Here is a 26,618-nt window from a genome sequence, read left to right as displayed (position 1 = left end):
CAGACTGACACTGGTGTATACGTATATTGGTATATCACTTTAGCTACAGACCTGTACGACTGACATATTTCTCAATGTGTGATACCAAGTGGAAAGTGAACAGGCAACCCCAAGGATTTCCCCATGCATTTGTAACACTGTCAGCTGAGCTGCTGCAACCAGGAAAAATTCACCGCGTTGCCTTCTGGCAATTGAAAGTACAGTGGCATAAGGGAGTTACATCTCTTTACATCTGGCCTCAGGGTCCTATGCTTCCTCTCTGCTTTTATTAACAGGTTCCTGATTTTCTTAAAGAAATTTCCCATAGTTTTTCTAATTATTTATTGGTGTTTAACAAGTACTTAACTATAATGGTTTTAAATTGCCTGAAAAAATAATTCTAACTACAGTATTCATCTAAGTGAATAGGATGTAGTGGGACATTTGGCTCACCTCCTATCTCTATGTGCCATTGCTCTCAGGTGACTCTGAAGGGATGGCAGTGACCCGTCAGGCCAGGCAGAGACCTTGCTTGTAGTCCCGTCACAGGTGATGCTCCACTCCTAGGCTGCCTCACTGCAGAATGCTTCCTCCTGTACCTGGGGTAGAATGAGGCCCTGGCTACGCAGGTGCAGATTTGTTAATTTGTTAAAAGTCACACCAGTTTATCAGTCATGCAAGCAGTGGTGCTGAACACCCTGCAGCTTTTGTTTGCGTGTTACAAGAGGGGTGACCAACCTTCGGCCCTGGAGCCACAGGGAGCATACAAACTGCTCAGATCCCTGCTCATCCCGCGGCTGCCTCACGCAGACAGCTCTGCTGTGGGCTGCAGGAGAACATCGACATCCCCAGAGCTGGAAGGAGACAAGCCAGCAGGAGTTGTTGCAGCCATCATCCCAGCTGCCCTGGCCCCAGCTCCATGTCCCCCATCAGCTCCACACTGCCCTGCACCAAGACCTCAGGGTGTTACAGCCAGGTCTTTCCTCTGTCCCCAGCACCCCCTCCCCTGTCTGTGGTATGTGTCCTGTGGCTTGCTGCCTTTTTGGTATTTGGCTGTTCAGGTCAAAAAGGATGGGCATAACTGAGCTAATGTAGGGGGGAATGGTAGCTTTACATGTCCCACCTACTGCTTATAATAAAATACCACTTGTACATAACTGAGCTAGGAAGTAGTACACATTAAACTATTCAGAATAATAGGTATTTATTTTCAGTGCTATTTTAATTAATATTGGTATAATATATCCATGTCTGAGGTAATAAATTAAAAATAAATTCAAGATTTCAGTCCCATATTTGTGCTGCATATTTTTTCTACCATTATATATAATTTTGAAGCAAACACACACAGTCCATAATTCTTAATGCAGCTAGGAATATTATTTTAACACAGTCACTTTTTGTTTCACTATTTTTGCTGAGAATGGTTATTGCATGATACACTTTTAATAGATGTTTTAGTTATACTAGAGTTTTCTATTAAATCACACATACCGTAGTTATAGGAAGATGGGCATGAAGATGTGCTTTGAGCCAAGGAAGGCAAATATTGAATCAGAGTGCTAGCACATACTGCAGGATTATTGTCTGCCTGCACTAGCGCCCAGATCCAGCAAAGCCATTTCAGTGTGTGCTTAGCTTTAGACATATGAATCGTTTCAGTGCCATCACGGCCTTAAGTGTTTGCTGAATCAAGGACTAGCCAAGTCTGCAGACATAAATTCAGACTTCTTCAACTGTGTGTTATTTGAAAACAGTTTTGCTGGTTTCATATTTTTTAACATATTTTGTAACAACCTTCCTAAGATTTTTCGTATCAGTGAAGCACCCATGAAAGTTTCTAACCTGGTTCATAAATACACTATGAAAAAATAAGCAGCTACAATGACTCTTTTCTACACATTTTGTTAAAAGCAACACCTGGTTTGAAAAGTTATTAAAGTAATTCTTCCCATGGTAAAATATATTTAAAAAAATAAACTCTTCATTTCATCATCTTCCATCAAACATATAAGCTTGTTCAAGGGCGGGGCATACCTCAGGTATTTTCATTTATAAATGCAAAAGATTGAGTGTATCAATATTTTTGCACTTAAATGCTGGTGGTAGTAAGGCCCTTTCAGCTAAGTCTCCATCAAGCCCAACATTAGTGAGCTAAAGAAACAAACAAACAAAAATTTTGTTGCATATAACTTTTTCATAATCCTGAATTGAAAACAAACCCTCTCTGCTTAGAAAAAACCTCTTATTTAACTGCTGCCATTAAAAAAGTATACCTCACCTCCACATTGTTTTAACTTTAATCACTGATTCTGAATGCAAAGGATTCAAACACTCACTAAAATTGCTGTGGCATGCCATCAGACTCTTAATGTTCATAAATTGTGCTAATCCCCGTTTAAATCAGGAAGCTATAGTTTAGAGCTAGATCTAATGGTTGTCTTGGTGTTAAAGGTCTATTTCCACCAGATTTTCTTTATTCTGTTTTGCAAATGACTGACAGTGCTCATGATGTGAACCTGAAAAACCGTTTGGTGTTATTACCAAAAGCTATAGGCTGTGTGAAAACTCTCCATGCTCATGCAGTGAACTGCATTGTTGCGGGGACCATGGTCCGCACTGCAGTGCTCTTGGGCCTGGCCACGAGGGCGCAGCTGTGCAGCCCGGGGGTCTTCAGTACTCCACCGAGCTCACGATTGCCATTGGTTCATCAAATGTTGCCAGCCTTATCTGCTTTGGGGTAGGGATGGAGAGAATTTCCCCGGTGTCAGTTGGTGAGTGAATACCATTGTCTATTATGTTTGAAACTTCCTCCTCGTGATCCTCGTACAGTGTGTTGATGTGCAGCAAAGGGTGGGCTGGGTTGCAGTTCAGTGCAGGTGTTGGCTCTGGCTTGACTTGGTTCAAAGTCATACTCGTTGCAGCAGCAGCTGTGGCTATATGGTTGTGGTTACATGTGACAAAAGCCCCAGCAGCAGGCACAGTTCTGCATGTCTCAGATGAGTACAGGATCTCTTTTGCAGGATGAGGGGTGTCTAAAAGAAAACAAAACAGCCATTTAAAAGACAGGTAGTCTTTCACCCTTCCAGTCCATCAGAGAGGAGTGTCCCGAACCAATAAAAGTCATTGGCAGTTTTGCCACTGTGGGAGCAGGAGTGGACTCAGAAATGAATTTTCTTGGGACCCTTTGAGAAATCCAACAGGACTGATTCAAAACAAATGGGTTGTAAGCTCAGGGAAACAGGACAAACAATAAATGGGTTTTGTAAATCTCACTCTTTTTTACGCATGCTCATGCTTCCTTATGTGAATGGTATTTTCATAAAATGAACAAAAAACAACTGAAAAGTATCTTTTATTCCCCTCTACAGTCTGGCAGGTGTTTTATAAATGTTATGATTTAATGTTTTGACAAACATTATGACTGTTGAAATCCACAGGATGGAATACAAAAAGCACTGATACTTTCAATGGGAAAAACTAGTGGTTTACACATTGTAAGCCACTTGTCTTTAGAAAGAACTCAGCAATTTGACATTAACTGATGTCTTTTTCCAGAAATTACAAGTTTACCTTACCTGATGGACTGCAATGTAGGTCTAACTCAAAAGCAAAGCTGAAAATTTTTAATGGGAATGGGGAATAACAGACCCCCAAAACTACAGTAATTATTTTTTGCCCTTAAAATATTCAAGCACTAATTTAGATGAAGGTAATTGAGACCAGAAAACCCCAGTAGTTTTGAGGAGTTGAAATCAGAGCAGGTGACTGGATAAGGAATGCTGTAGAATAGCTCACATGCACATTGGGGAGTTGGAGGGCTCTTAGGAGCATAGGGATTTGGAAGTGATAGAAACTTTTATACCTCAAATCACTTCTTTGCTGGGCAGTGGGGTGACGGTAGCTGTCAGTCTGTCGAAGCCCAGAGGGAGGTCTTAGCTTGTAATGAGATGAGAGCCATTGCTTTAAGTACATACAAATCTTTCTGTAACTTCAACTGCATAGTGCTTCTTTCTTATGTCAGTAGCTTACAAAAATAAACAAGATATCTGTCTATCAGTTTATCTACTGATCTATCATTTTTCTTAATGCTCACACGGCTTTCCTTATCACTCTAGCACCTGACAATTACTGATATATTTAAAACACTCCTTTGGGGTAAGAAAGGGACAGGATTTCCAAGACACACACAGGAAACCGAGGCACACAAAGAGCATCTCGTGCAAGGCCACACGGGAAGGGAATGGCAGAATTTCTACATCCCTGACCAGCACCCACACTTCAGACCAATCCATTCTCTGGCCCACATGAGACAGAGGGCAATTTAAAACATCTCTTGCATGAAGAACAATATCAATGATCCGAGTTGTGATTTTCTAGGTGACAAACACATGCCAACCCGTAAAATTGGTAGTTAAAAAGAATTTTTTCTACAGGCAGCTTTAACTGCCATTAGCACAGTTTCTCACACACTCCTAAGTGGCTATTACTAGTCAGAGTGCTGGTCATCTAACATGGCAGTTTCCATACAAGTTGAAAATAAGGCAGGTTTGAAACATGTCAGGTGCTGGTAGAGCAGGAAGGGTATCACAGAGGCCAAACTCTCCTCATTTCCTTAGCAAGGCATGACCACATTTGTAATTGTGAAAATCTGCTTACATTTGAAAAATTACCCGCACCGACAGCCTACAGGCTGTTTTGTACAGCTCTACCTGTAATAATCCTTATCCTCCATGTAGGTGTTAAAGAGAGAACCTCTATTTCTGAGGCCTGCAAGCCCTAAGATTATTAGCTATCCCAAAATCTACCAAGGTAGGTCAAACAGTTCAGATAAGCTTTGAGTTCCTGAAGATTGCTATGCAAATTATGGTCTGTGGAGGTGTTATGGGCATTATGGCATACTGTACCTTTGAGAGAGGAGGTAACGTGTACTACGACATTCTCTTCCTGGTTTAAAAATCCACCCTCTTGGCTTTTTGATGTAGGCATTGAGGGGATGGCTTGAATCTCTGGCTTGGGTTTTTTGCTACTAAGTATATACGGATGAACATCCAAGGAAAAGTGTCGTGTGTGTTTTTTTTCACTGCTTGTGCTTGGGATGGCATTTGGCTCAGTTTTATGAGCGGATGATTGCTGTGAGGTTTTTGCAGCGGACTCTAACAAAGGAGCTATAAGGCTGTCTGTTGCTGTTTTTCTCCGCACAGGCTTCGGTTTTTCAGGTTTATGGTTTTCAACCTTCATAATGGCTAACTGTTCCTTGAATGGTTGAGGAAGGGGATTGGTAGTTGGGATCCATTTCATCTTCTTCCTTGGTCTCTTAATGATGAGCTGCTCATTAGCATCAATGTCTGCTGGATCAACACTTGGGTCTATCGTTTGGATCCCTGAATCACGCATGGTTGGAGTGGCATCATGATTGGACTGGGCCAATGCTGCCAGCAGCTGGCGTACCACGTTGTCATACATCAGATCGCTTTCATTTGTAATAAAATCCAGACGGTTCAATGATTTTATGTGGTCCCGATTTTCATTACAAAACATGGCCAAAATATTGATATCACAAAACTGGGACTTCTGCCACTGTTTCTTGGTCTTTATTCCAACTTTGTTCAGTTTATCAAATATGAAGTTAGACTTGCGAAATATGAAGAGGTGAATTAAGTTGATGAGGATTATCAAGTTCATGAAGCAGAGGAGAACGATATCTACACCAGCAATAATTCGCTGGAGCTGGACAGATGGCAGTTTACAGTTCACTCTGATGTGCAATTTGGAGCTGCTTGTTTTGTCTGGAGGCTCTCCTAGCGCACATGTAAATTCATTCTGCTTCTGTGTAGCATAGTAGGTGGATAAGTATGTAATTGGTATAATACTTAAAAAGATGATGAACAAATGTCTCGCTAGATAAAGCTTAGCTAAAAAGTTACTTCGTCCTCTTCTTTCCAGGTATTTCTCAAACAAGTTCTGTTCAGGGCTTTTTTCCTTCTCTGCGTTCTCAATGATTTCTCTCTTCTCTCTCTCGGTGATCCCTGGGCCTTTGGACTGAATCTGTTTCTCTATTTTTGGTGCCCGCCCTTCAGCTGCACGGTGGTAGCAGTTATCAATCTCCTGAAGCAAAAAATTAAGCTCTGAAGTCAGTCGGGTGGAGGCCAGAAATTCCCAGCCCAGAGCTGGAATGTACATTATACCAGCAAAAGCCAGCAGTGCATAAGGTAGGAACTTATGCTCAAACAAGGAGGGCCAGTGGCTGGCATCAACTCCTGGCAAGGCATCTTTTAATTCTGTCCAACAATATCCTCTGGCATACAAGGCTTGATCGCGGGTGAAGTTGTGTGGTGTATAACAGTATATTGGCTCCTCTGTATAACAGAGAGAAAAGTCACTGCTGTGCATTTAACCTACAAAAGGAGCTCTGGAAAATAAACATTTCAAATTATATCAATTTCATTTTACTGTATCTTTGCATGACCGTTAAGCCCTCCATGTCTGTTAGACAGCTCAGCCTGCTCACATCTTCACAAGCCCCAAGCAAAACAATTTACCTGGAGGTTTTAGAATGAACCTGAGCTAGAAATGTCAGCAAGAAATATGTATTTTGGTTTAATTAACTCTCTGAAAACAGTATTCTAATCAACTATGACCTAAACTCTGTAAAGCTGAAAGTCCTGATATCCACTATACAGTAGCTGAGGATGTTATGTGCAAATGCTGAAAGGCTCATTTAGGTGAAATTAAAGGTTCATCCCAGCTAAATATTCTAAATAGAAATAAGTTAGATGTAGCTGAAGGCAAGTTTTTAGTCCTTATTAACAAAGTCTACCCATTGGATATGGTAGAAAAAAATAAATCTTAAAGACATACAAACATTTAGTCAACTATATCCCTCTCAGCTAACACTCTTGAGTTAAAGTGTGACTGACCAGGACAGAATGTGGTGTTAAATGTATTTATCACTATGAAAATTTAATTCTACATTTGAAACTGTAACATTGTTTTTTACACAATGTACAATTAAATGGTGGAATTTGCTGTCATACAGTATTATGGAAGAAACAAACACTGTGGATTAAGAAAGTAATCAGACAAAGTAATGGAAGAAAAACTATAGCAAGGATTATTAAATACACAGATAGTGATGCAGTTTTTCTCTCAGGACATGTTTAAGCCACAGGCTGCTGGAACGTGGGTTTATCAAAGGAAGTAACACCATATGCTTGTTTATTTTAACACTCCTTCCCAAGCATTTGTTTTTTGCCATCATCAGAGACAGGATGTGGGGCTAAAAGGACTTTTGTCTTGACCCAGTAGATAAGTTATGTTCTTATACAATGTCATTTTTCTAGCAATACAAGAAAGATAGAAAAACTTGTGAAAGTTGGAACAGTATTAATTGCCCAAAGAACAAGACCATTATCAAAACACCGTCTTCAAAGAAGACCGTATTTTCATGTTTTGGCAGGTAGAACAAAGGGAATATATTTTACACTGTTCTGGTACACCTTTAAAAAACTTCCTAACATGGAAGAAGGCATGTTCTCTTGAATTGAGAATCGCTCAAGAACACCAAGCTTGCTGCAGTTCTGAACACAGTCTACAATTCAGATCGAGAACAGCTCACTGGAAGAGACTGGTGGTACTGTTGTCTTAATAATACAAATCATGAAGAGAAATAATAAAATATGTCATTTGATGACAATAAATAAAATATTAAAAATTATTAGGCAAGCAAAACCCTAATCCTTTTGGCTTAACAGAGTACTCCTTACTTGACCAACTACTTCTCATATGAGAGCAAATCAAAAGCATTTACTAGTTCTTTGGTAAAGTGTTGAGGTGTAAACCTCTTCTGTGACCTACAGAGATCTATGTGCCAAGGACTGCACAAAAAAAATTTTTTTAAAGTGATTCAGTGAGTATTCTTTTCTAAAAATACAACCAATTTAAACAGTTGATAGAATAAATGATGCTATCCAAGACAGCATGTAAAGTGAGCAAACCCTGCAAATTCTTTAAAATCACTTTTGAAGACTATTTTAAAATGATCTAACTTTAACCTCAGAGGAGAGCTTAAAGCACTCTAATGTTACACAGCTTCCCATTTACACTGTTTTTGTGTATTTACAACCATGTGTTACAAGAAAAATGCTCACTGACTCTCTTGGTTTTGGTAATTACATGCCCTCCCAACCCTACTCATGAAGGGATGCATACAAAATATTTCAATTCCTACTATCAAAGAGTTACTGTATGATTTCCCAGAAGACAAAGTAGATTCCTATGTGAAAATATTCCCATGGGAAAAAAAAGGCAAAGAAGTGTGGTGCATTTCTCGTAAGCAGAAATATTTTGAATTGGGTGTCCCTAAGCTCAGAAGAACCTGCCAATATGAAACCCAGTTTTCTGTGACATACATGCGTTCATTTCTCCTAGGTCTCAACACCAGGAATACTTGGGAAGACAACGAGTATTCATACAAATCATCCATAAGGATTATATTTGGATTCATGTATCAGTTGCTACTGTCAAATAAACCGAACAGTTCTCTTCACTGAGACCTGAAAGCTAAGGTGACTTCTGCCAAAATTGTATACATACAATAACAATGAAACATATATTTATTTTATAAATAAAAAAAGGAAACAAATCAAAATGTCTTTACATTTATGTTGGACAGATCACTTAGAGACTAACTCTGCACTCTAGCCATTGTCATTGCTTCAGTGAGAAAAGTCTGAAGAGCTTCATTAGAGGCTACTTCAAAAATGGGACTGCCCAGCCCAGTAAAGAAAGCAAATGTCATTTTACAGGAATTTGCTTCCTTTTCCTATGTTAAACATTTTTTTTAGCTGCTCCCATTGCCTGTTGTGAGAGATCTCTTAATTTATTGGGATAGCTGAGCATGGCGCCCCACTCCTAATCAATGTTTTATTTGTTGATGCTAGTCTCGTATTTTCTTTGCATATTTGTTAAATTGACATGATTTTCATTATATGCCATGCAAATCCCAAGACCTTTTAGATGAAACCCAATCCTCAGTGAAGTCAGTGGGATTTTTGATAACTGATTGAAGTGGGGGCAGTGGGGTTACAATGCAATTTTATTCAAATGTTTTTTTCTAAAATGTTTGAACCATACTCACTGTCACTGAATACCACTGATTTGGTAAAGTTATTCCACAGGAGAATTTAGTTCTCAGCATAGGACTTGACTCCCAAACCACAGCATCAGCCTTAGGAAGCTCATTCATCTTAGAAAACAGTCCACACAATGGAGAAGACAGGAATACCCTTCCAGACAATGATTCAAAGCAAAAGACTAATGTAGCTGTTGCCTGGAGGAGCCTGTCTCTCTTCATTGACAAAAGGCTGCCAACCAAGATCGCCCCTAGGTTTCACTTAGCTTTTGTGAATGTTACTTCTCAGTCGGTAGCAGCATTTAACCTGGCATTTAGCACCATGAAGGTGTTTGATCTCATCATAGCAGGGACCTGTTTCTCCCCTACTGCAATCTGTGTCAATCAGGAATAAATGAAAAAGAAAGGCACCATGTCAATAACTAATGTTGTTTGTTATGAAAGATGGCAGTAACATATAGCTGGATCTCAACATGCAGATCTGATAAGGACAGGGGAGTAAAAGGTTGTTCTCACACATGTAGCTCACTCTAGCAGTGACGGCCCTGCTTAATGCAGTTTCAAGAAGGCATGGCAGATGTACTTTTTTATTTTACAGTGTTCTCCTGATAGGTAAGTAGCATTAAAAAAAAAGGCTGTAACAGTGTTAAAATCATAGCTCTGACATTGGATCATGCAATATAAAAAAAAATGTATTTGCTTTTAACTTTGTATTCATAAATATAGAAAGTTTCTACTGATATTCTTATTTCACCCTGAAAATCCTCAAGCAATTTAGGAAGTTTCTTTTTCATATAACCACTCCAGCCACTGTGAAATGCAGCTTTTTCCCAAGACTGTGCAGTTTAATTGCATATGGTGTAACTATTCAATTGTGTAGGAAAAGACAATAGAACAAGGTGCTGTAAAGAAAATTTTTTTAAAAGCTTAGGATACATTATTATGGCTGAGTGGACTTGGTTGTCTTTTCAATGTTGTCTAGGCTTAAGCCCATAAATATAATCTATCCCTTCACTCTCCTTGATAGATACATTCTTGTGAGCCCAAAAGACAGAAATTCCTACCAAAAAAAAAAAGAGAGCAAGGTCATAACCTCCAAAATATTCTTTTTGCCAGTTCCAAACAATAATGAAAAGGTGGTTCAGGCTGAACATGTATCTGTGATTTGCACACATGTGCGTCTGTAGCAAAGGCAAAAAAAAAAAGTAAGATAACTAAGCTGTCATTGTCATTGGTGACTGGAATACTAAACTCAACTTTTCTGCATTAAATGTGATGGCTTGCTGCAAGATTTTTAGTTCTGATGCTCAGAGTAAAATCTCAGTAAGTTCAAAGTCTAAAGGTCTGCCCTTAGGTTCACCTACACAAATGTGTTAACTGCATGCCAGAATATGAAGTTCAACACAGTTTCAGAAAACATCACTAGGAATACCTAAGAAAAAATCCTGTCTTCAGTAATACTTTCCTACAGTCACTCATTCCCAGGAAATGATCCTTTTGAACAATTTTTAGTAGACTAAGTAACCCTGTGCTAATGCTGTGCAGAAATAATTACTACATTAGAAAAAAAGTCCTTGATGTTAATATATTATAAAGTATATTAATATTTTACCTCATACTGGCTTGAGTATAAAGATGCATACTAAGAAGCTTAGGCTTCCCTTTTTTTCGATACTATTAGATGATCACAGGAGCATTACATCAGATGTTTTCAACAGTTGTACATAAATACATTTTATTTTGCTCACTATGCATGTAAGTATTTTCCAGAAGTCCACAAAACTATTCTCATGAATAAGGAAAAGAGACATCTCACTGAATTTTTTGGACATGCAAACAAGATGAAATAATCAACACAGAATCACTTAGTTGTGTAATATAATTGATTGTGTCATGCCACTTGAAAAATTAAAATCCCTTGGCCGCTAAGTTTTTTCACATGCTCCATTCTGTACCATCTCATCCCATCAGTTTAAATACTATTTGAATGGAGAAAAATTACTTGCAGGAAGTACTGTGGTACAAAAGGCATACTTTAGGGGAATGAAAGAGAGTGCATGGTTGCGAGAAGAGGGCCAAGGTAAGGAGAGGGATGAAGGAAGGGGCCGTGCTCAAAAAACTCTTTAGAAAGAATCTAAACAGACAGTATGGAAAGAAGGAGTGAAGGCAAAGTATGTAAGCTAGGAGCTGCCAAGTCTGCTTGTGCAGAGTAAAAGGCTCTGAGAAATGCTTGTGGGCTTTCTGCAGGCTCCCACTCCTACTGTTCCCAAGTCAAGGTCAACCACCTCCTCTGAGTGGGTCCCCAACCTCCATATACTTTAGTATACATTCAGCTGCCCTCTTCAAGAGCCCCGAACTAAACACTGTTTGTCAGGCTGCAGGTGCTAGGCATGAAAACATGTTAGAAAAAGAAATCTCCTGCTTAATTTCAACCAAGAGATAAAATACTCTAAGTTCTGAAATTCCTCAAGTGAGGGTCTGGGGTGCTGACGTTTGGAGTTGGAACCCCCGTGAAACTTCCCACTGCAAAAAATGAATCTCAGGCCTGGAAATGGAGTTACCAATGGGAAAATCTGGTAACTGCTGTCCTAGATCATTCCCTGAAGTTAAACCCCAATGCAGAATCATGGAAACGCTGGAAGGAACCTCAGAACTTACCATGTCCCACATCCCGCTCAAAGCAGGGTGAAGACTGAGTTCAGATCAGTTTGATTGGGGCTTTGTCAGGCTGAAAACCTCCGAAGATGGAGACTACACAAGCTGCCTGTGCAACCTGCTTCAATGCTTGATTGTCCTTAAGGTGAACTTTTTTTTTCTTTAGGTTATGTCCAGCAAGAACATCTGATTCATGCAGGAGTAATTTTTCTCACTTTTGAGAAATGGCCATTTCCAAAAATGAATGCAATGACCAGTTGTACCAAGTACACGTTAGGTAAAATATGGCTAGAAGGCTATCATTGAAATACAAGTGGCTAGAGCTCAGGCCTCAGTACTGCATCTCAACAGAAGGAAGAGATATCAGCAGCACAGTTCACCAAGGAGGCTCTGTGTGTGTGTGTGCGCACACGCATGCATGTATGTGTATTTGCCTATCTATAAAAAAAAAAAAACCTTGCAAAAAAATGTGAGCTGGTGTATAGTACACAGAAATGACACTGTCAAGAAGGCATGATGAAGCTGTAGATATGTATCATTTGCCACTACCTTTGCAAAGTTCAAGTTTTTGTAAGTCTTCCTGGGAAAGTGAGTGAATTGCATCTAACACATTCACTTGCTCCTTAAAAATAAAGATTACAATGTCAATCTCTTAGTATTCAACACTGTAAAAAATAGACCTGCTCCTAAAAAGACTTAAGTGACTTCATGCATTGGGCAGTTCCTTTGCAGCCGATGGGATTACTCACAGTGCATAAAATTTGGCATGTGCATCTCTCTTTGAAGAACTAATGCTGTATGGGGGGGTCAGTTTCAAGCTTCTAAAATATTATTATGAGCAAAAGTTATTTAAATAAATATGGACAACACATTTACAATGCTTTTGGTAGCCATTAAAAAGTAAGAAAGGAAAATATTAGTAATAAACAGTATATGCCCCTATGTAAAAGGGCAAATGACTTTTCACACCTACCGTATTCCCAGTGAAATAAAGTATATTCACCCAAAGCAAAATATAAACCATAATAATAAAATGTGTATGTCTCCTGTGACCTCCAGCTTTTAGAATGTACTCCGGAAAAAGAAATGACACCTCATTAATCTTCCAACTGAGTTGCACGATTTCAGCATTCTAGTGCAATAATTCAGTAATGCAGAAGAAATAACACAATTTTCTAACAGCAGACAGAAAAAAAGGAAAAAAGGAACTCAGTTTTCAGAAAATATAATTAAAAATTGAAAAAAGATTAAAATCCTTATGCTTACTACAGCAACACAAAGGTAAGTATGCCTCTTGTGCAAAAATTTCAGCTGGAGCACCATGGTTCTACATGGGTATAGGCAGCAGAAGTGGTGCTTAGGCACTGCTGAACAGGCTGGATCTCCCACCTCCTGGACAAGTGCCTAAACCCTCATATTGGAGACCCAAATTAAGTATCAGGTTAAATATACTATAGACTCCACTGAAGGCCTAGTGCTTCCTAGCAATTGGCTTTCTGCCCTCTTGAAGAGGGCTGCTAAACCATCCTCATGCTGGTGCCCAACCTGCCTATGAAGAAAAGCTGGCATTCCAGTCAAGTTCTCTGAAGCACTCCTTGTACGGTCCCTCACCACCTGACTCTAAGGAGAGATTCAGTGTTTAAGTAGAATCTCTGAACCTCCCTGCCCATCAGATGCCAGAACACAGGTTTCTAACAGCCAAGATAAATGAGAAACTCCCTGAATTCAGCAATAAATGCCAGTATTTGACAACGGTACTGTTCTCCTTACATTTTGTCACGTATGTGTAAGCAATCAGACATACATGCCTCATTCATCTTGGGTACTGAAAGGATTGCACAAGAAAGCTGGTAGCAAATTGTTTATTTTGAGAAACAGAAATAATTTATTTAGTAGTTTTTCAGCAATTTTTAAATGGAAAAGAAGGAATGCCCTGATCCTCTTCTCTCTGGAAAAAAAGAACAAAAAACATTCATGTTACTGAGGTTGAAGATGTAGTCTAAGCAAGTATAACATTATCTGAACACTATACAGGTTTTGCATCTCGGTCACACAGTCCACAAGGAATATGTAACTCTCTACTTTGAATGTGATTTTATAAATGCTGGCTAATACCCAAATTATTTCACAGCCAAGGAAAAACTAACTCCCTTAATTTAACTGGTTTATTTCAACTACTTTATTTAAAGGGTATTTAAAGGTTAGAAATTAGTACAGCATGAGGATGGATTCCTGAAATTATTTCTGTGTATCAACTGTAGTCATACAGTCCTATTTAACTCACTGAGTTTACTCATATGAATAAGAAAACATTCATCAAACTAAGCCTTAATTTAGCAAGCTAATTATTAAGAATTATTACTTTTATCAAAACAAAAAGACAATACCTTTACCTTTCTTAGGGAATATTCTTTCCAAATCTGAATATAGGTTCCATGCCCATGAAGTCTTCCTAAGGTACAAATTTCTCCATGATCAACAAGGTAAGGTATAGCCTTTTTTGCCCACTCTCTGAAACCACTTGTCCTGTTTAAGAAAAAGACCTTGAAAAGAAAGTCCCTAAAGAAATGAGACCGGAAACCACTGCTGCTAGTAAGTTTTACTGGCCTATACTCTAGAAGGATTAGTCATAATGGGTGAGATGTAGATAAGCAGTTTCAAAGACTGATAGGTAATGGGTTACCCACAGGGGTAACTGCAATGTAAAGGCAGCAGCAGGTGTCCCTATATTTACAATTTGGGTCTTTTTTTCTTGCAGGACTGCTGCTTGAACTGCATATATTTTGGATCTGCAGAATCAATAAATTAGCAATGCACCTTCCTAATGTATATATAAATTTACAGAACTATATTCCCCGTATGTAATAAACATTGGTCTTCTAAAATTAGCTGGTATGCTGAAGTTCACTTACCAGCAATCTGAGGCTTAAAGACTTCTAACGCCTGCCCAGGTTATTCAGGAGATAAAGATACCTACTCCTACTTGGTTGATATGTTGAAGTCTGTTGGAGAAGGTTATTCCAGAAATGGCAACTGTTATGCAGAAGGTGCAGAAACACCTAAATGAAATCCCTTAGGCTGCTCCTATAGAGGAATGTTTCCTCAATAATGAGCTACCATCAACCATGTGATGGCCATGCAGTATGGTGCTAACGTCATTGGAAAGAGAGCTTATTTATAGTGACTGCACTGTTGAACATCACTAGGAGCATTTCTTCCTGTGCTCTAGAGAGCTCTGTGAAAACACAGAAAACACTTGGAAGGAAATTACAATGCTTGTATTTGTACATAGAGGTACTGTATTGTAATGTTGCTTTGTGTTATGTTAAGATTTGAGGGAAGGTTAGATCTGAATTTAAAAGAATGTATTCATCAAAATATAATTAATGAAATTCAGCCATGCAGACAGTCCTACAAAAGAGATGTGAATAATATTTACTGCTATTTAGCGCTTACATGAGGAGGTGAGTGGAATTTTGGTGACATACAGATCTTCTGCACAAGAAAAGAAGTAATGTGTGAAAATAAGTGTTTTAATGTTTTCCAAAGATCAAAAAAATTTTGGGGGGCCGTTCAAAAATTCCCCTCTAGAGATGGAACCCCAAAGCAACTACACAAGCACCCAGACACTATGATAATGTGGACTAGAGTAATATCCAAAATAAACTGCAAGAACATGTAAATGCCAAAGTGAAATGAATTATGGAAATGCAGTGAAACCAATGATACATAGACAAGGGTGTCTTCTTAAGTCAAGAGTCAAGCACAAAATACAAACACAGGAAGCAACAGGAAACAGCAGGTTTGTTCTATTGCATTATTATTATTTAATGACTAGAAATGAAAAAGATGGCTTGTATTAAGTACCTCTTGGCATAACACAGCACCCAGAAAACTTCATATTGAAAAAGAAGAAAACTGCCAACAGTCAGCTCATTAAGTAATAATGTTATTTTAATAACATAGTATTTAGGAGGCAGAGATGGATGCTCTACTGCTTTTTGGAAAACTGCTTCCTCCACGTGTAGAGAAATTGGGTTTTGTGAAGTATCAGAACTGTTTTGATCTATCACAACAGAGCCAGGAGAATCAGTCTCTCAAGGCTTCCAGGGGCTCTGCCAGTTTTAGTGTGGAGGTCTCCTGCTCTCCTGAACAGGTCATGGACCCACAGAAGATAAGTTACCTCAACCTCAAAGTGCTGAAATAATTACTTCAGCATATAACTAAAATGCTCCAGAAATAGTCACTGAGCTCTAAACTGCAAAAAATACACCACGCATCTCAGCACCTGGCGGCATCACTGCTCTGGTAATTTAGAATCTGGATGACAGGCATGGTGCCAGTAAAGAAAAGCAAACAAATCCCCAAACCTTACTATCATAACGAACTGCTGTATCTCCCAGTTCAAATGCAAGAATATAAAACATGCCTGGGACAAAATCCCTGATGATGTAAATAGCTGTACTGATTTCAGTGTTGTTCTTAGAATAAATTCTATATCCTGTGAAACAAAGGGAACCTCTACAAGAATCATGCCAGTCTACTGCAAAATTATTCAGCTTTTGTAATTAAACATGTTTACCAACTGAAGATGCCCACTGGAGTCATTTTTAATACTGACAGAACCCAAAGAACTCAGTGATGATGCAGATTCTTCCTGAAGAGTTTTACAGCTCTAAGAAACAATACAAGCTGAGATTTCTTCTAGATCATGCAAAATTTCATCTAGTTTAGGAACAAAAAAAAGGCTCAAATACTTCAGGGTAGCTTTGAAAAACAGTCTCGACCTTACTCTTATTTATTCACAAGGTTTCTTCTTGACAAAGATGAATGAATTAAGTAGCTCTTAAAAATATTTTTGACCATCTGTTAAATTGTTGAAGTTATCTGAAAGCATGTAGTAAGCTAAATCTCATCCACATTTTGGACCTCTCCACATATGTGACACTCGAGAAGATGAAGGGGTTAATAGTGCAAATGGGGTCATTAAAGTGTATATGAAAAAAAGATAATGTGTATGTGTCCATGAAGTTTGAGAAACGGAATTCATGACAGAAAAGTACCTGTAGTCACTAGGAACTGGAGTGGAATGATTATACGTGAGGCTCATGCACTTCCCCACAAACACCTTTCTATTTAACATTCAGCTGTGTAACTGCAAATCATTAAAGGATCAAAACTCACTGAGAACCAGCTCGCGTATCTTATGCACACCTTGTGTTTGTGTGTGCGTGAACTGCCCTTACCCTTTGGGAAAAATTCCATCAGCAGTGCAAACAGCCAGTGGCTGAACTGCAGCCAGCCTGTGGTTGCTTGTACTATTTTGGTTCTTTTTTAAAATATGTGATCAGAAAGCACTTAAACACAGGTGGTACTGAGACACTCCTTAAATTCTCTTTTCACTGCTAATACCACGTCAGAACCGATTTCTGCACTGATGTCATCATGTACATAAAACAACCTGGCCCTGTATTCTTAGCGCTAACAGTAATGACTTGGAAAAAATGTCTTCTTCACTTTCCTACTATATGTGGCTTTATAAAGTTAAAGAGAAAAAATGGAAAATAAGATCAAAAGCCATCTATCAGATAAGTCACCTAAGTAAGCATATGTAAATATCCTGTCCACAACTGGAAACAGAAATACAAATTAGAAAAGTTGACCAGAAATACAAAATAAAACTCCATCTTATGCAGAAATCCTCAACATATACTATTTCAAACATACTGTAGGGTGAAATGCATAAAAAGACATTGAACTCACGCATATACTGTATTACACAGTGAAGTAAGCATTGCTTATGCAAATGATTACAAATCAGAAAATAAAGCATAAAAACTTGAACTGACCCTTCAGTCATTTAACTTACTGTCTCCTTCCATTACTTCCTCATGAGAATTTTCTAGCAGAAGGGTGGTAGAGGGCTGAGCTACGTAACTGCTAAGAGACATAGAAATACAGTATTTATGAGCAACTTTTTGGTATTTTGTAGGCACTGTTTTATAAACCTAGCAAGAAAATCAATGCCAAAGCTTGGCTTTTGACTAAAGTATAAGTATCAACTGGATGACTGGTTTGCTTTATTTTCATAAAGTATTGGTATTTAAGAGCTTCTGAGGGAAAAGGAAACATGATTGCAATATGGAAAGAATAATTCACTGTGAACAGAAGCACGAGGCACTATACAAGAGGGATATGATTTAGCAATCCCTGTAGTTGACCACATCAGTCCTAAAGCTTTTGAAAGTTTGGAAACCAAAATATTTCAATATTGTGAAGGTAACACATAATAGAAACAGCAATGTATTCTCCTTTGGGGCCCACCACTCTCTGGTCCCTTACACAGAGAACCTCCCACAGACATTACTGACAGCGTTGCTTCTGAACACAGCACAACACTGAACCAGAATATTTAAACCACTTACTAAAACCATTAAACAATACAAACAAACTAAGCAGCACATCATGAAAGCCAAGTATCTCTTCATCTACTGGATTGTGGATCAGTGTCTTGGAAGTTCAGCAAATGCCACGAGAGGCTCCACTACAAAAGGATGCCACTCGCTGCCAGTAGCATTGTGGCCCGTCACAGAGGTCAGAACACAGCACTTGCTGACCCAGCAGCATCCTACTTGTGTCTGTGGTTTGTGTGTACTAGATCCATGGTAAAAACAGGAGAGTAGAGGATGGACAAAAAACACATGGAACATCAAACAGACCCACTTAAAACTGGTAATGAATGTTGCAGTCTAATACTCCGCATTCTGTACATTTTAGAAAGGAATTGAAAATGGGAAGGCAGTGTATTGAATCCTTTTTTATCTAGATCCCTACCTCTCCAGACTGACCATGCCTTGACAGGAGATACTGAAACATCATAACTAAAACCAACTGCTGAACACCAACACAGACCATAGCTGGACTAGAACTAAGTATCTTAGAGCCTTACCTACTAACATTTAATTATCGGTGTTTTGCCATTTTTCCACTAAATATTAGCCTAAACCTAGTCTGCTTCAACAAGGACACACTTTAAATGATTTCTTTAAAAATAAATAAATAGATAAATAAATAAAAAGAACTCCAAAACCTTTATTGTGGGAAAGGGAACAATCCAGCAGGCTCCAACGCAGCTGAAATGGAAGGACAAAAGTGACAACCTATACTTACAGGTGTACAGTCTGCTTCTCCACCAGCCAGCACCTGGTATAGTCACCTATTCTTGCTCTGAGATAGCGCCGTACTACCATATCTGAACTCTCCACTCATATTGCTTGTATTTTACTTCTAGTTTGCACAGGAATAACTAACTGTTCAAGCTGCTAGGGAATGAAAAGTCAGGCTTCTGGATCTTCAGGTATGAGAAATCAAACCTCTGATGAGTCAAATATAAGCAGGGACCTTTGCAAAGCACTGCATATACATTTGCATGAGTGCTCCAACAGATGCCCAAGAACGTACAGGGTGTGATGGGGGTCATGTCACTGTTCTGACAGAAATTCACATTAGTATTCATATTTAAATAAAAAATGTAATTGCTGTCTTCAAAGCAGTAATTCCCAAACAAAACCAGAGCAAACCAAAGTAAGTTCCCTTGGGACTACCAACTGCGTGCATTGTTACTCTTAAGAAGGACACTGCTACAGGAGATGCTTCCTTTAGCCTATGCTGCCTTCTGTAGGCACCTTCACCAGGGCTGAGAGCCCTGTGACTCCAGAAAACTAATTATACTTAAATACAGATCCATCCACTGGGTCAGAAAAACATGCCTCCAAAACCTTCTTATCCACAATGTCAACATACACTGGCCCCTAAATACAGGATGTCCTGGTTTTATATGAAGTCTGTCCATGGGTGAATTTTAGAAAGGGAAACAATATTCATTCTTCTCTTGTGGGTGCTCATGTGGGCTTTTCTTTGTGTGGGGTCACTGACTATTGCTCCTAAATGACTTCATGATGATCTTATGTCCAGTATAAATACTGCACATGGATTTATTTTAATTAACTTTCTAGGGGTGTCCTTTCTGGAATCCCACTGGAGAATTGTGAGACTTGAGAAGTGATAATGTAAGAGGTTAGCCAAGTGACTTTCTCTTATGAAAAGAGGGGCCAGTGCAAGAATTGTATCTTACTTCAGCCACCAGAGTGAAGACCTGTCCCCATTGAAATCAACAGTCAAACTCTTACTCTTTTGAAGCCTGAATTTAACTCTCAGGAGCACATCCTAGCAGTGTGTATGCCCTATGCCTTCCCTCTGTGGAGAGCAAAATTTCACCCAGAATGCACTGTCATCTAGTAGTGAAGCCTGGAAACAAAATTTTATCTCCCAATAAATTTTGGTTATGTTACAGATTTATAGGCTAAAAGCGAACCAAGGATGACAGCCCATTTTTTTACACTGAGTCAGATGGTAAGGATACTGTAAGCATCTGGGGCTGCATAACAGGGAGCGTGGCCAGCAAGTCAATGGAGGTGATTCTCCCCCTCTACTCTGCTCTCATGAGACCCCACCTGCAGGACTGCATCCAGCTCTGAGGTCCTCAGTACAAGAAAGATCTGCTCGAGCAGATCCAGAGAAGGGCCATGAAAATGATCAGAGGGCTGGTACATCTCTCCTTTGAGGACAGGCTGAGAGAGTTGGGTTGTTTATTCTGGAGAAAAGAAGGCTCTGTGGAGACCTTATTTCAGCCTTTCAGTACTTAAAGGAGACTTGTAAGAAAGATGAGGACAGACTTTTCACCAGGGCCTGTATGTACAGGACAAGGGTCAACGGTTTTAAATAGAAAGAGGGTAGCTTTAGACTGGACATAAGGAAGAAATTCTTTATGATGAGGGTAGTGACGCACTGGAACAGGTTGCCCAGAGAAGTTGTGGCTGCCCCCTCCCTGGAAGTGTTCAAGGCCAGGTTGGATGGGGCTTTGAGCAACCTGATCTAGTGGAAGGTGTCCCTGCCCATGGCAGGGGGGTGGGAACTAGATGATCTTTAAGGTCCCTTCCAACCCAAACCGTTCTATGATTCTATGAAATACATGTAATAAAAGAAAAGCCCAATACCTAATTTAAAGCCTTTTGTAACACATTAAGATCAGCTGAATTGTGATTTATTCAGAAAATCATTACAGTATCTGCTAAACATGCCTTTTATGCTACTAAAACAGTAATTTGTGATGTAATTTCTCAAAAGTGATGTAAAGATCAGAACACTCCAATATGAGGACAAACAAATCACTAACATGAATTGCAAATGCATTATCCTAAACAACGACTTTGCCCATGGCACTGAAACAACATAATTAACTAAATAACTTTATCTTCACCCACAGGCAAACTACAGTATACAATATATTATACTACAGACATAATGATTTTTAAGGTTGTTAATTATAATCTTTTAAATAAACAACACACTCTTTCTTTGTCCTGTGCTGTGGGGCTGAACTCTGCTTTCATACGTGCTTCACTGCAGCCTCTGGCCCCTGGGAGGTCCAGGCTTCCTGGGATGACAGGGTGCCTTCTGCACACTCCCAGCACAGGACACTCACGCTGCTTGGCCAAGCAGCTCTCACTACACTTGTTGCACAGACTGTACAGCTGCTCTTGACTATGCTTTAAAGCTACACTTGATCCCACACACATAAACTCAAAGGTATATCAGAGAGATAAGAGGCTCTTATCTCCTCTACACACTTGTCATGCAGATTCTTCCAATCCTCAGCAAAAAGTTTTGTGAGAAACCACTGCTTTTTGATAACTACACTTTTATGTGTCAAGCGCACACACCACTGTTCCAAGAGCTTTATCAACACTGATTAAATAAGATCGTATGGACCCTGGGAAATAGGGTTGTTCTCAGTTTAGTGGCATGATGGTAGCCTTCCATGGCTTGCACTGGATATCATTAACAGAATGAGGAATAATGGTTAAGTATCAGATAAGCACACAAGGGCCCAAAGCAAAATTTCGGAAGCTACTATGATATTCACAACCAAGGGGCAGCAGGAGCCTTACTCAATTTCAACAGCAAAGTTTGTACTTTCACACCTATTCTTTAAATTGCACACAGGGAACAGTATCCAAAGCAAGCAAATGAGATTAGAATTTTTTCAAGATCAGTGGCAGCGCATAGGTGAAATATAACACAAACTGCAGAATCAGTAGTAAGCATGTATCCACCTAGATTGTTGTTATTACCAGGGTCAGTGTCTCCAGACAAGCTTGACTTGGTAAAGAAGTTGAGTAAATATTGTTTTGTTAACACAGTAACATGTGATTCAGGTCACATTAAAATTAATGTAAGTTTTGCTCTTGAACTCTGTGGAAGAAGAACTAAATCCACTAATCCTGAGCTCTTCAACTCCACTCCAAAAAGGAATCTATTTAGTTTCATCAGACCCTTACAGTGTTTGTATTACATTCCCTTGTATCTTTAATTTTTTCCTTTTTCTCATATTATTTTTCTAACTGCAGGCCGTCTGAACAAACACATGACATCATATGACAGAATAGTGTTGTCCCACATTTTTCCAAAGACATAAGGATGTTTTCTGTGTTGCCTTGTAAGCTTTGCCCTGGCAGGACACAATAGGTTACTGCCCTTATCTTACTGGATCAAATGAGCATACACAGTCTGTAAGCAGACACAAATGATACTGTTTTTGTTACTTCTGAAAAACAAATTTGGAACACAACCATGGAGAACATGTCCTCCACAGCATAAAATAAACTCAAATGCAGAAATTCAGTAGACCCCTTCTCTTCCACATACTTGTGCGGACCACAGTTTAGACTTGCAGAGGGACATCCACTGTATTAATCTGAGCCTCTTAGACTTGAGGCTTCCTCTGCAATCTGCAGTCTCAGAGGATTTGTTCATACAGAACAAGTTACTGCTATCTGCACAAGCAGTGAGTCACCAGCGGACTTCTGATGGGAAACTTGCACAATGTAAAGGAACACACATGAAGGGGCATGACCTTTCCTGCACCCATGGTTATCTTCAGGCATGCTGAGGTTCAAACCTGTACATCTCAAAGAGTAGGAAGGCACATACATAGGTATGCAGTCTCATTAGCTTCTCTAGGATTGCCTGTTTATTAGCTGACTTCTCTACAAACCAGAGGAAGGGATCCCCAAACTTTTGCATTCTACAGAGGACCACCAAAGGTGACCCTGAATCCTGCCTTTCAGTTGCTATGAAGAGCCAGTTTTCAGATGTTTAGCAAGCTCAGCATGCCCTGAAAATACAGTCTCTTTGAGATACTTCCAGATGACCATCCAAAAAATGAGGCTCTTTTCATTAACTGGCTGATGATCTTGAACTATATAACTGTATGTTTAAAAAATGAGGTAGACTGAAAAAGTTTTAACTATAATTAAGAAAAATCTCAAAAATCCATTTGCAAGCAGTTATTCTAGGTAATTTAACTTTATCTCAGAACAAAAACAAGTACTAAGGATACATAAATGTCGGAAGTCAATCCCAAACCAGTGTGAAAAGCAAGAGCCTGATTCTGGTATGCTTAGACTGATTGAATACAGCCAATTCCCATTAACCTCACAAGCTACAGACTGCCAGGTCAGTCCTGTATATTAAAGTGCTTATAATTAATTTCACGTGGATCTTCAGGGGACCTTAAAAGCAGTCATGCACTGGCAGCTACACTCACCAAGCCTGTACTTCAGAAAGTAAAACAACGTTTACATACACACTAATGGCACGAAAGGTGTCATAACAGTTTACCGGGTCAGTAATTTTCAAGGTTCGTCAAAACTTGACCTTCCTAGACTGGAAGGACTCCACAGTGGCTTTTTAAACTGTTACTGGCTGTATGCAAGATGTAGGCCCTCGACAGATACAGACCCCAATGACTTCCACTATCACAATATGGCAAAGCACAGGGTGCATGTGTCTCCATGTATTGTTATCAGTCTCCATGAGAGCATCTGCCCCTCCCTAGCAGGGCAGTTAAACACTCGTGTTGTAGACGGCCGAATTAGCGTCAGGACAAGTGGCTGAAATCAGCCAGGGTCCAGCTCAGGACCTGCCCACGATCCACCTCAAGGAACATAAAACCACCCTCTGTGCCACCCACACCAGCTCTCAGCTGCAGCAGGGCGGCAGACGCCTCCCGGCGCCGTTGCTGCCCGCCGCTCAGCGGCCCGGGGCGGGGCGGCTGCGGCCCCCTGCCCACCCGCGGGAAAGGTGCTCACCCGCCCGCGCAGGCGAGAGGCAGCCGCTGCCCCTCAGCGCCAGCGGCCTCTGGGGAGCGGCCGCCGCCACGATGCCGCTGCCCTCGCGGGCCGAGGTGCCAAGGCGAGGGGCGGCGGCCGCCTCCCCGGCACAGGTGACTGTCAGGGAGCGGCCGCCGCCGCGACGCCGCTGCCCTCGCCCGCCCAGGCGCCAAGGCGAGGGGCAGCAGCCGCCGTCTCAGCGCCACGGCCCCGCTCAGCAGCCATTAGGGCCCGGCCCGGCCCTGCCCCGTCCCGCCCGCGCCGCTGTCCCGCCGTCCTTACCGGCGAAGTTCTTGGTGAAGACGAGGGTGACGAGGAGGATGGGGATGAGGACGGTGCCGATGGTGACCACGCGGTCGAAGGGCAGCTCCAGCTTCAGCTGCAGGAGCAGAGCCGCCAGCGCGCCCGCCTTGTCATCCTGCTGCCCCGGCAGGATGAGCTCCTTCAGCTTCTCGCCCGCCAGCAGCGCGGTGGCCATGTCGGGGTGGTTATCGATGATGTGTTGCATAAGCGGCGGCGGCGGGCGGCCTCACGCCGCCGGGCCTCCGCGGGGACGGGCGGCGCGCTGCGGCGGGCTGGCTGCGGGCGGCGCCCGCCCGGCCTGCGGGGACAACACCGACAGTGGTAACGGCGGGGCCGCGGCCGGGCCCCTCTGCCGCAGCGGCACCATGTTTGGGCCGGCGGGACGCTGACCCTGCGGGGTCCGCCGCTACCCCTGGCCGCCCGCCGCTACCCCTGGCCGCCCGCCGGGGGCGTCCCCCCGCCCACCCCCCGCAGCCCTGGGGAGAGCGGTGCAAACGGGCCGGACTGAGGATGCGGCCGGGCAGCCGCAACCCCAGCAGCAGCGCGGCGGCAGCCGTGCGGTTCGAGGCAGCCTCCCTCTCCCCAGAGCCGTGCAGAGAAATGTCACGAGAGGCGGGCAACGAAAAGAGCCGCCCGGTGACAGCTGTGCAATTAAACGCTGCCTCCGCTTTGCAATTCATGCTGTACAATAGCGGCGAAGCAGTCATGCAGCAAGACAGATTGGAGCTCCCTCCCTTGAAGTGTTGCAGACAAGGAAGAGGGCATTTACCTGGTAACTTCGGTTCCCTCGGTTCCCAGGGGATGGTGAGCAAAACCGATGACTTGTAAATAACAGCGGAAGCCGCAAATAAACTTACACTGGACCTTCCTGCCGGAAAAAGGTCCCTGCACCTCCACAAGTGATAAAATCGCTCCGGCTTCGGAGCGGGAGGCGAATGATGGGTTGATGCTTGTTATTGCAGCGGGTGGCTGGCGCTTGCATGGAAATGCCCGCCTGCACCAAGCAGCAGTAACGTGCAGAGCAATTCAAGAAGGGGCTTGCAGCAGTCGTGGGGAGGAGGAGGAGGAGGAGGCGAGAGCCGCACCGGAATGAAATGCGGGAACGCAGAGGTCCTTTAAGGTTTTAAAGCGAGCAGCTGGAGCCTGCCGAGCCGGGAGCAGCAGGGCGGCCGGGCGCGGCCGCAGGCAGCCGGTACGGGCACGACACATGCGGGCTGCAGCGCGCAACACGTTGCGGCGGCGGCCCCGGGCGGCAACGGCGGCCGCGTCCCTGCAGGAGCCACCGCGCGGCGCCCGCGCGCATGCGCCGGCCCGGCTCTGGGGGCGCGCGGGGCCGGGCGGGCGCGGCGGCAGTTGCCGCCCGCTGAGGGACGCGGAGGCGGGGGGGGGCAAGGAGGAGGAGGAGGAGGAGGTGGGGAGCGGATCGGAGCGGGAGGCCCTAGAGGGAACCTGGAGGCAGCGGGGACGGACGACCCCGGCAGGAGAAGGCCCGGGCTCCCCTCTCCTCTCCTTCCCCCAGGCCGCCCCCAGCGCACACAACGGAGCTCAGGCCCGGGTGCAGCGGCGCTTCCCGCAGCCCAGTGGCTGTCAGAAGCAGGGGGTAGTGGTGAGGGAAAGGGAGACCCTCACCCGAGCGGGCTGTGCCCTGAAGGTCTTCAGCCTTCGGGCACATCAGGATTTAGGTGCTCCCGTTAGAAACCCTTCCAGCTGCTTGCTTTTTAAAGCTCTGTGGAGTTAGTCACGCCTGATAAAACAGCCCAAGGGGTAGAGAGCTTGCCAGAAATGTAGAGGACAGCTTTCAGCTTGCCTCAGCCTAATGGGGCTCAGGCCTGTATCTTCACAGAGGTGACCAGACTTTGCTGTCCATCTCTGGAACAAGCTGGAAATAGAGAACATATTATGACTCTCTGGGAAAAAGCTAGACCACACAGAATCAAAGGAGGACATACGTGCTGCATCATAGCCAGCAGCTATGGCATTCAGACAAAAGCTTCAGGTCACAATTCCTCCTTCTCAAGTTGTTTATGGATTTTATATTTAGCAGTACTTAGATGAAAACCAGGGATACGCTTAAACAAATATCGCTGACATTTGTCTCGAAGATTTGCAGTTGTCATCTGCAACGCAGCATGAGTAAGGCAGAGATTTTCATCTTTGCCTTGAAATTTCCCTTTCCCCAGTCACTGTGAACAATATGATTGTCCTGCTTGTTATTCAATTTTAAATATTGGGTGCAAGCTTTAAATAATACTTGTTGGCAGGGGTCCCTCCATCCAGGCGGTAATATGATGAGCAAGGCAAGAGGGATGTCCTGA

General features: G+C 42.0%; 1 protein-coding gene across 7 annotated transcripts; it reads right to left on the bottom strand.

The window, feature by feature from the left end:
• Positions 1-450: 450 nt before the first annotated feature.
• On the bottom strand, positions 451-25,597 carry PANX2 (pannexin 2). 7 transcript variants are annotated; one of them, XM_074870072.1, is made up of 6 exons: positions 24,283-24,403; positions 14,680-17,704; positions 14,161-14,293; positions 13,538-13,715; positions 4,887-6,338; positions 1,167-3,014 (listed from the first exon to the last, which is right to left on the bottom strand). In XM_074870072.1, exons 5-6 carry the CDS (start codon positions 6,160-6,162, stop codon positions 2,653-2,655), a joined length of 1,638 nt encoding a protein of 545 aa, XP_074726173.1. In that variant the 5' UTR covers positions 6,163-6,338; positions 13,538-13,715; positions 14,161-14,293; positions 14,680-17,704; positions 24,283-24,403; the 3' UTR covers positions 1,167-2,652. The 7 variants fall into 7 exon arrangements, with proteins under 7 accessions (XP_074726169.1, XP_074726173.1, XP_074726174.1 ...); XM_074870073.1 differs by having other exon boundaries at positions 14,680-17,707; positions 24,283-24,398; XM_074870068.1 differs by lacking the exons at positions 13,538-13,715; positions 14,161-14,293; positions 14,680-17,704 and adding exons at positions 451-578; positions 25,073-25,597 and having other exon boundaries at positions 2,766-3,014; positions 24,283-24,601.
• Between the last annotated feature and the right edge of the window lie 1,021 nt (positions 25,598-26,618).

The sequence above is a fragment of the Strix uralensis genome, chromosome 5 (genome assembly GCF_047716275.1).
Source record: "Strix uralensis isolate ZFMK-TIS-50842 chromosome 5, bStrUra1, whole genome shotgun sequence".
NCBI lineage: Eukaryota > Metazoa > Chordata > Aves > Strigiformes > Strigidae > Strix > Strix uralensis.
Note: the sequence above shows the minus strand (reverse complement) of the source record. Positions and strands in the feature narration are given on the sequence as shown.

Excerpts from the sequence above, each read along its gene's own strand:
- PANX2 (XM_074870067.1), bottom strand. The coding sequence starts at position 24,508 with ATGCAACACATCATCGATAACCACCCCGACATGGCCACCGCGCTGCTG. Across the intron at positions 6,339-24,282 it reads CTTCACCAAGAACTTCGCCG|AGGAGCCAATATACTGTTAT; the intron begins GTAAGGACGGCG and ends TCTGTTATACAG. Across the intron at positions 3,015-4,886 it reads CGTTACCTCCTCTCTCAAAG|ACACCCCTCATCCTGCAAAA; the intron begins GTACAGTATGCC and ends GTTTTCTTTTAG.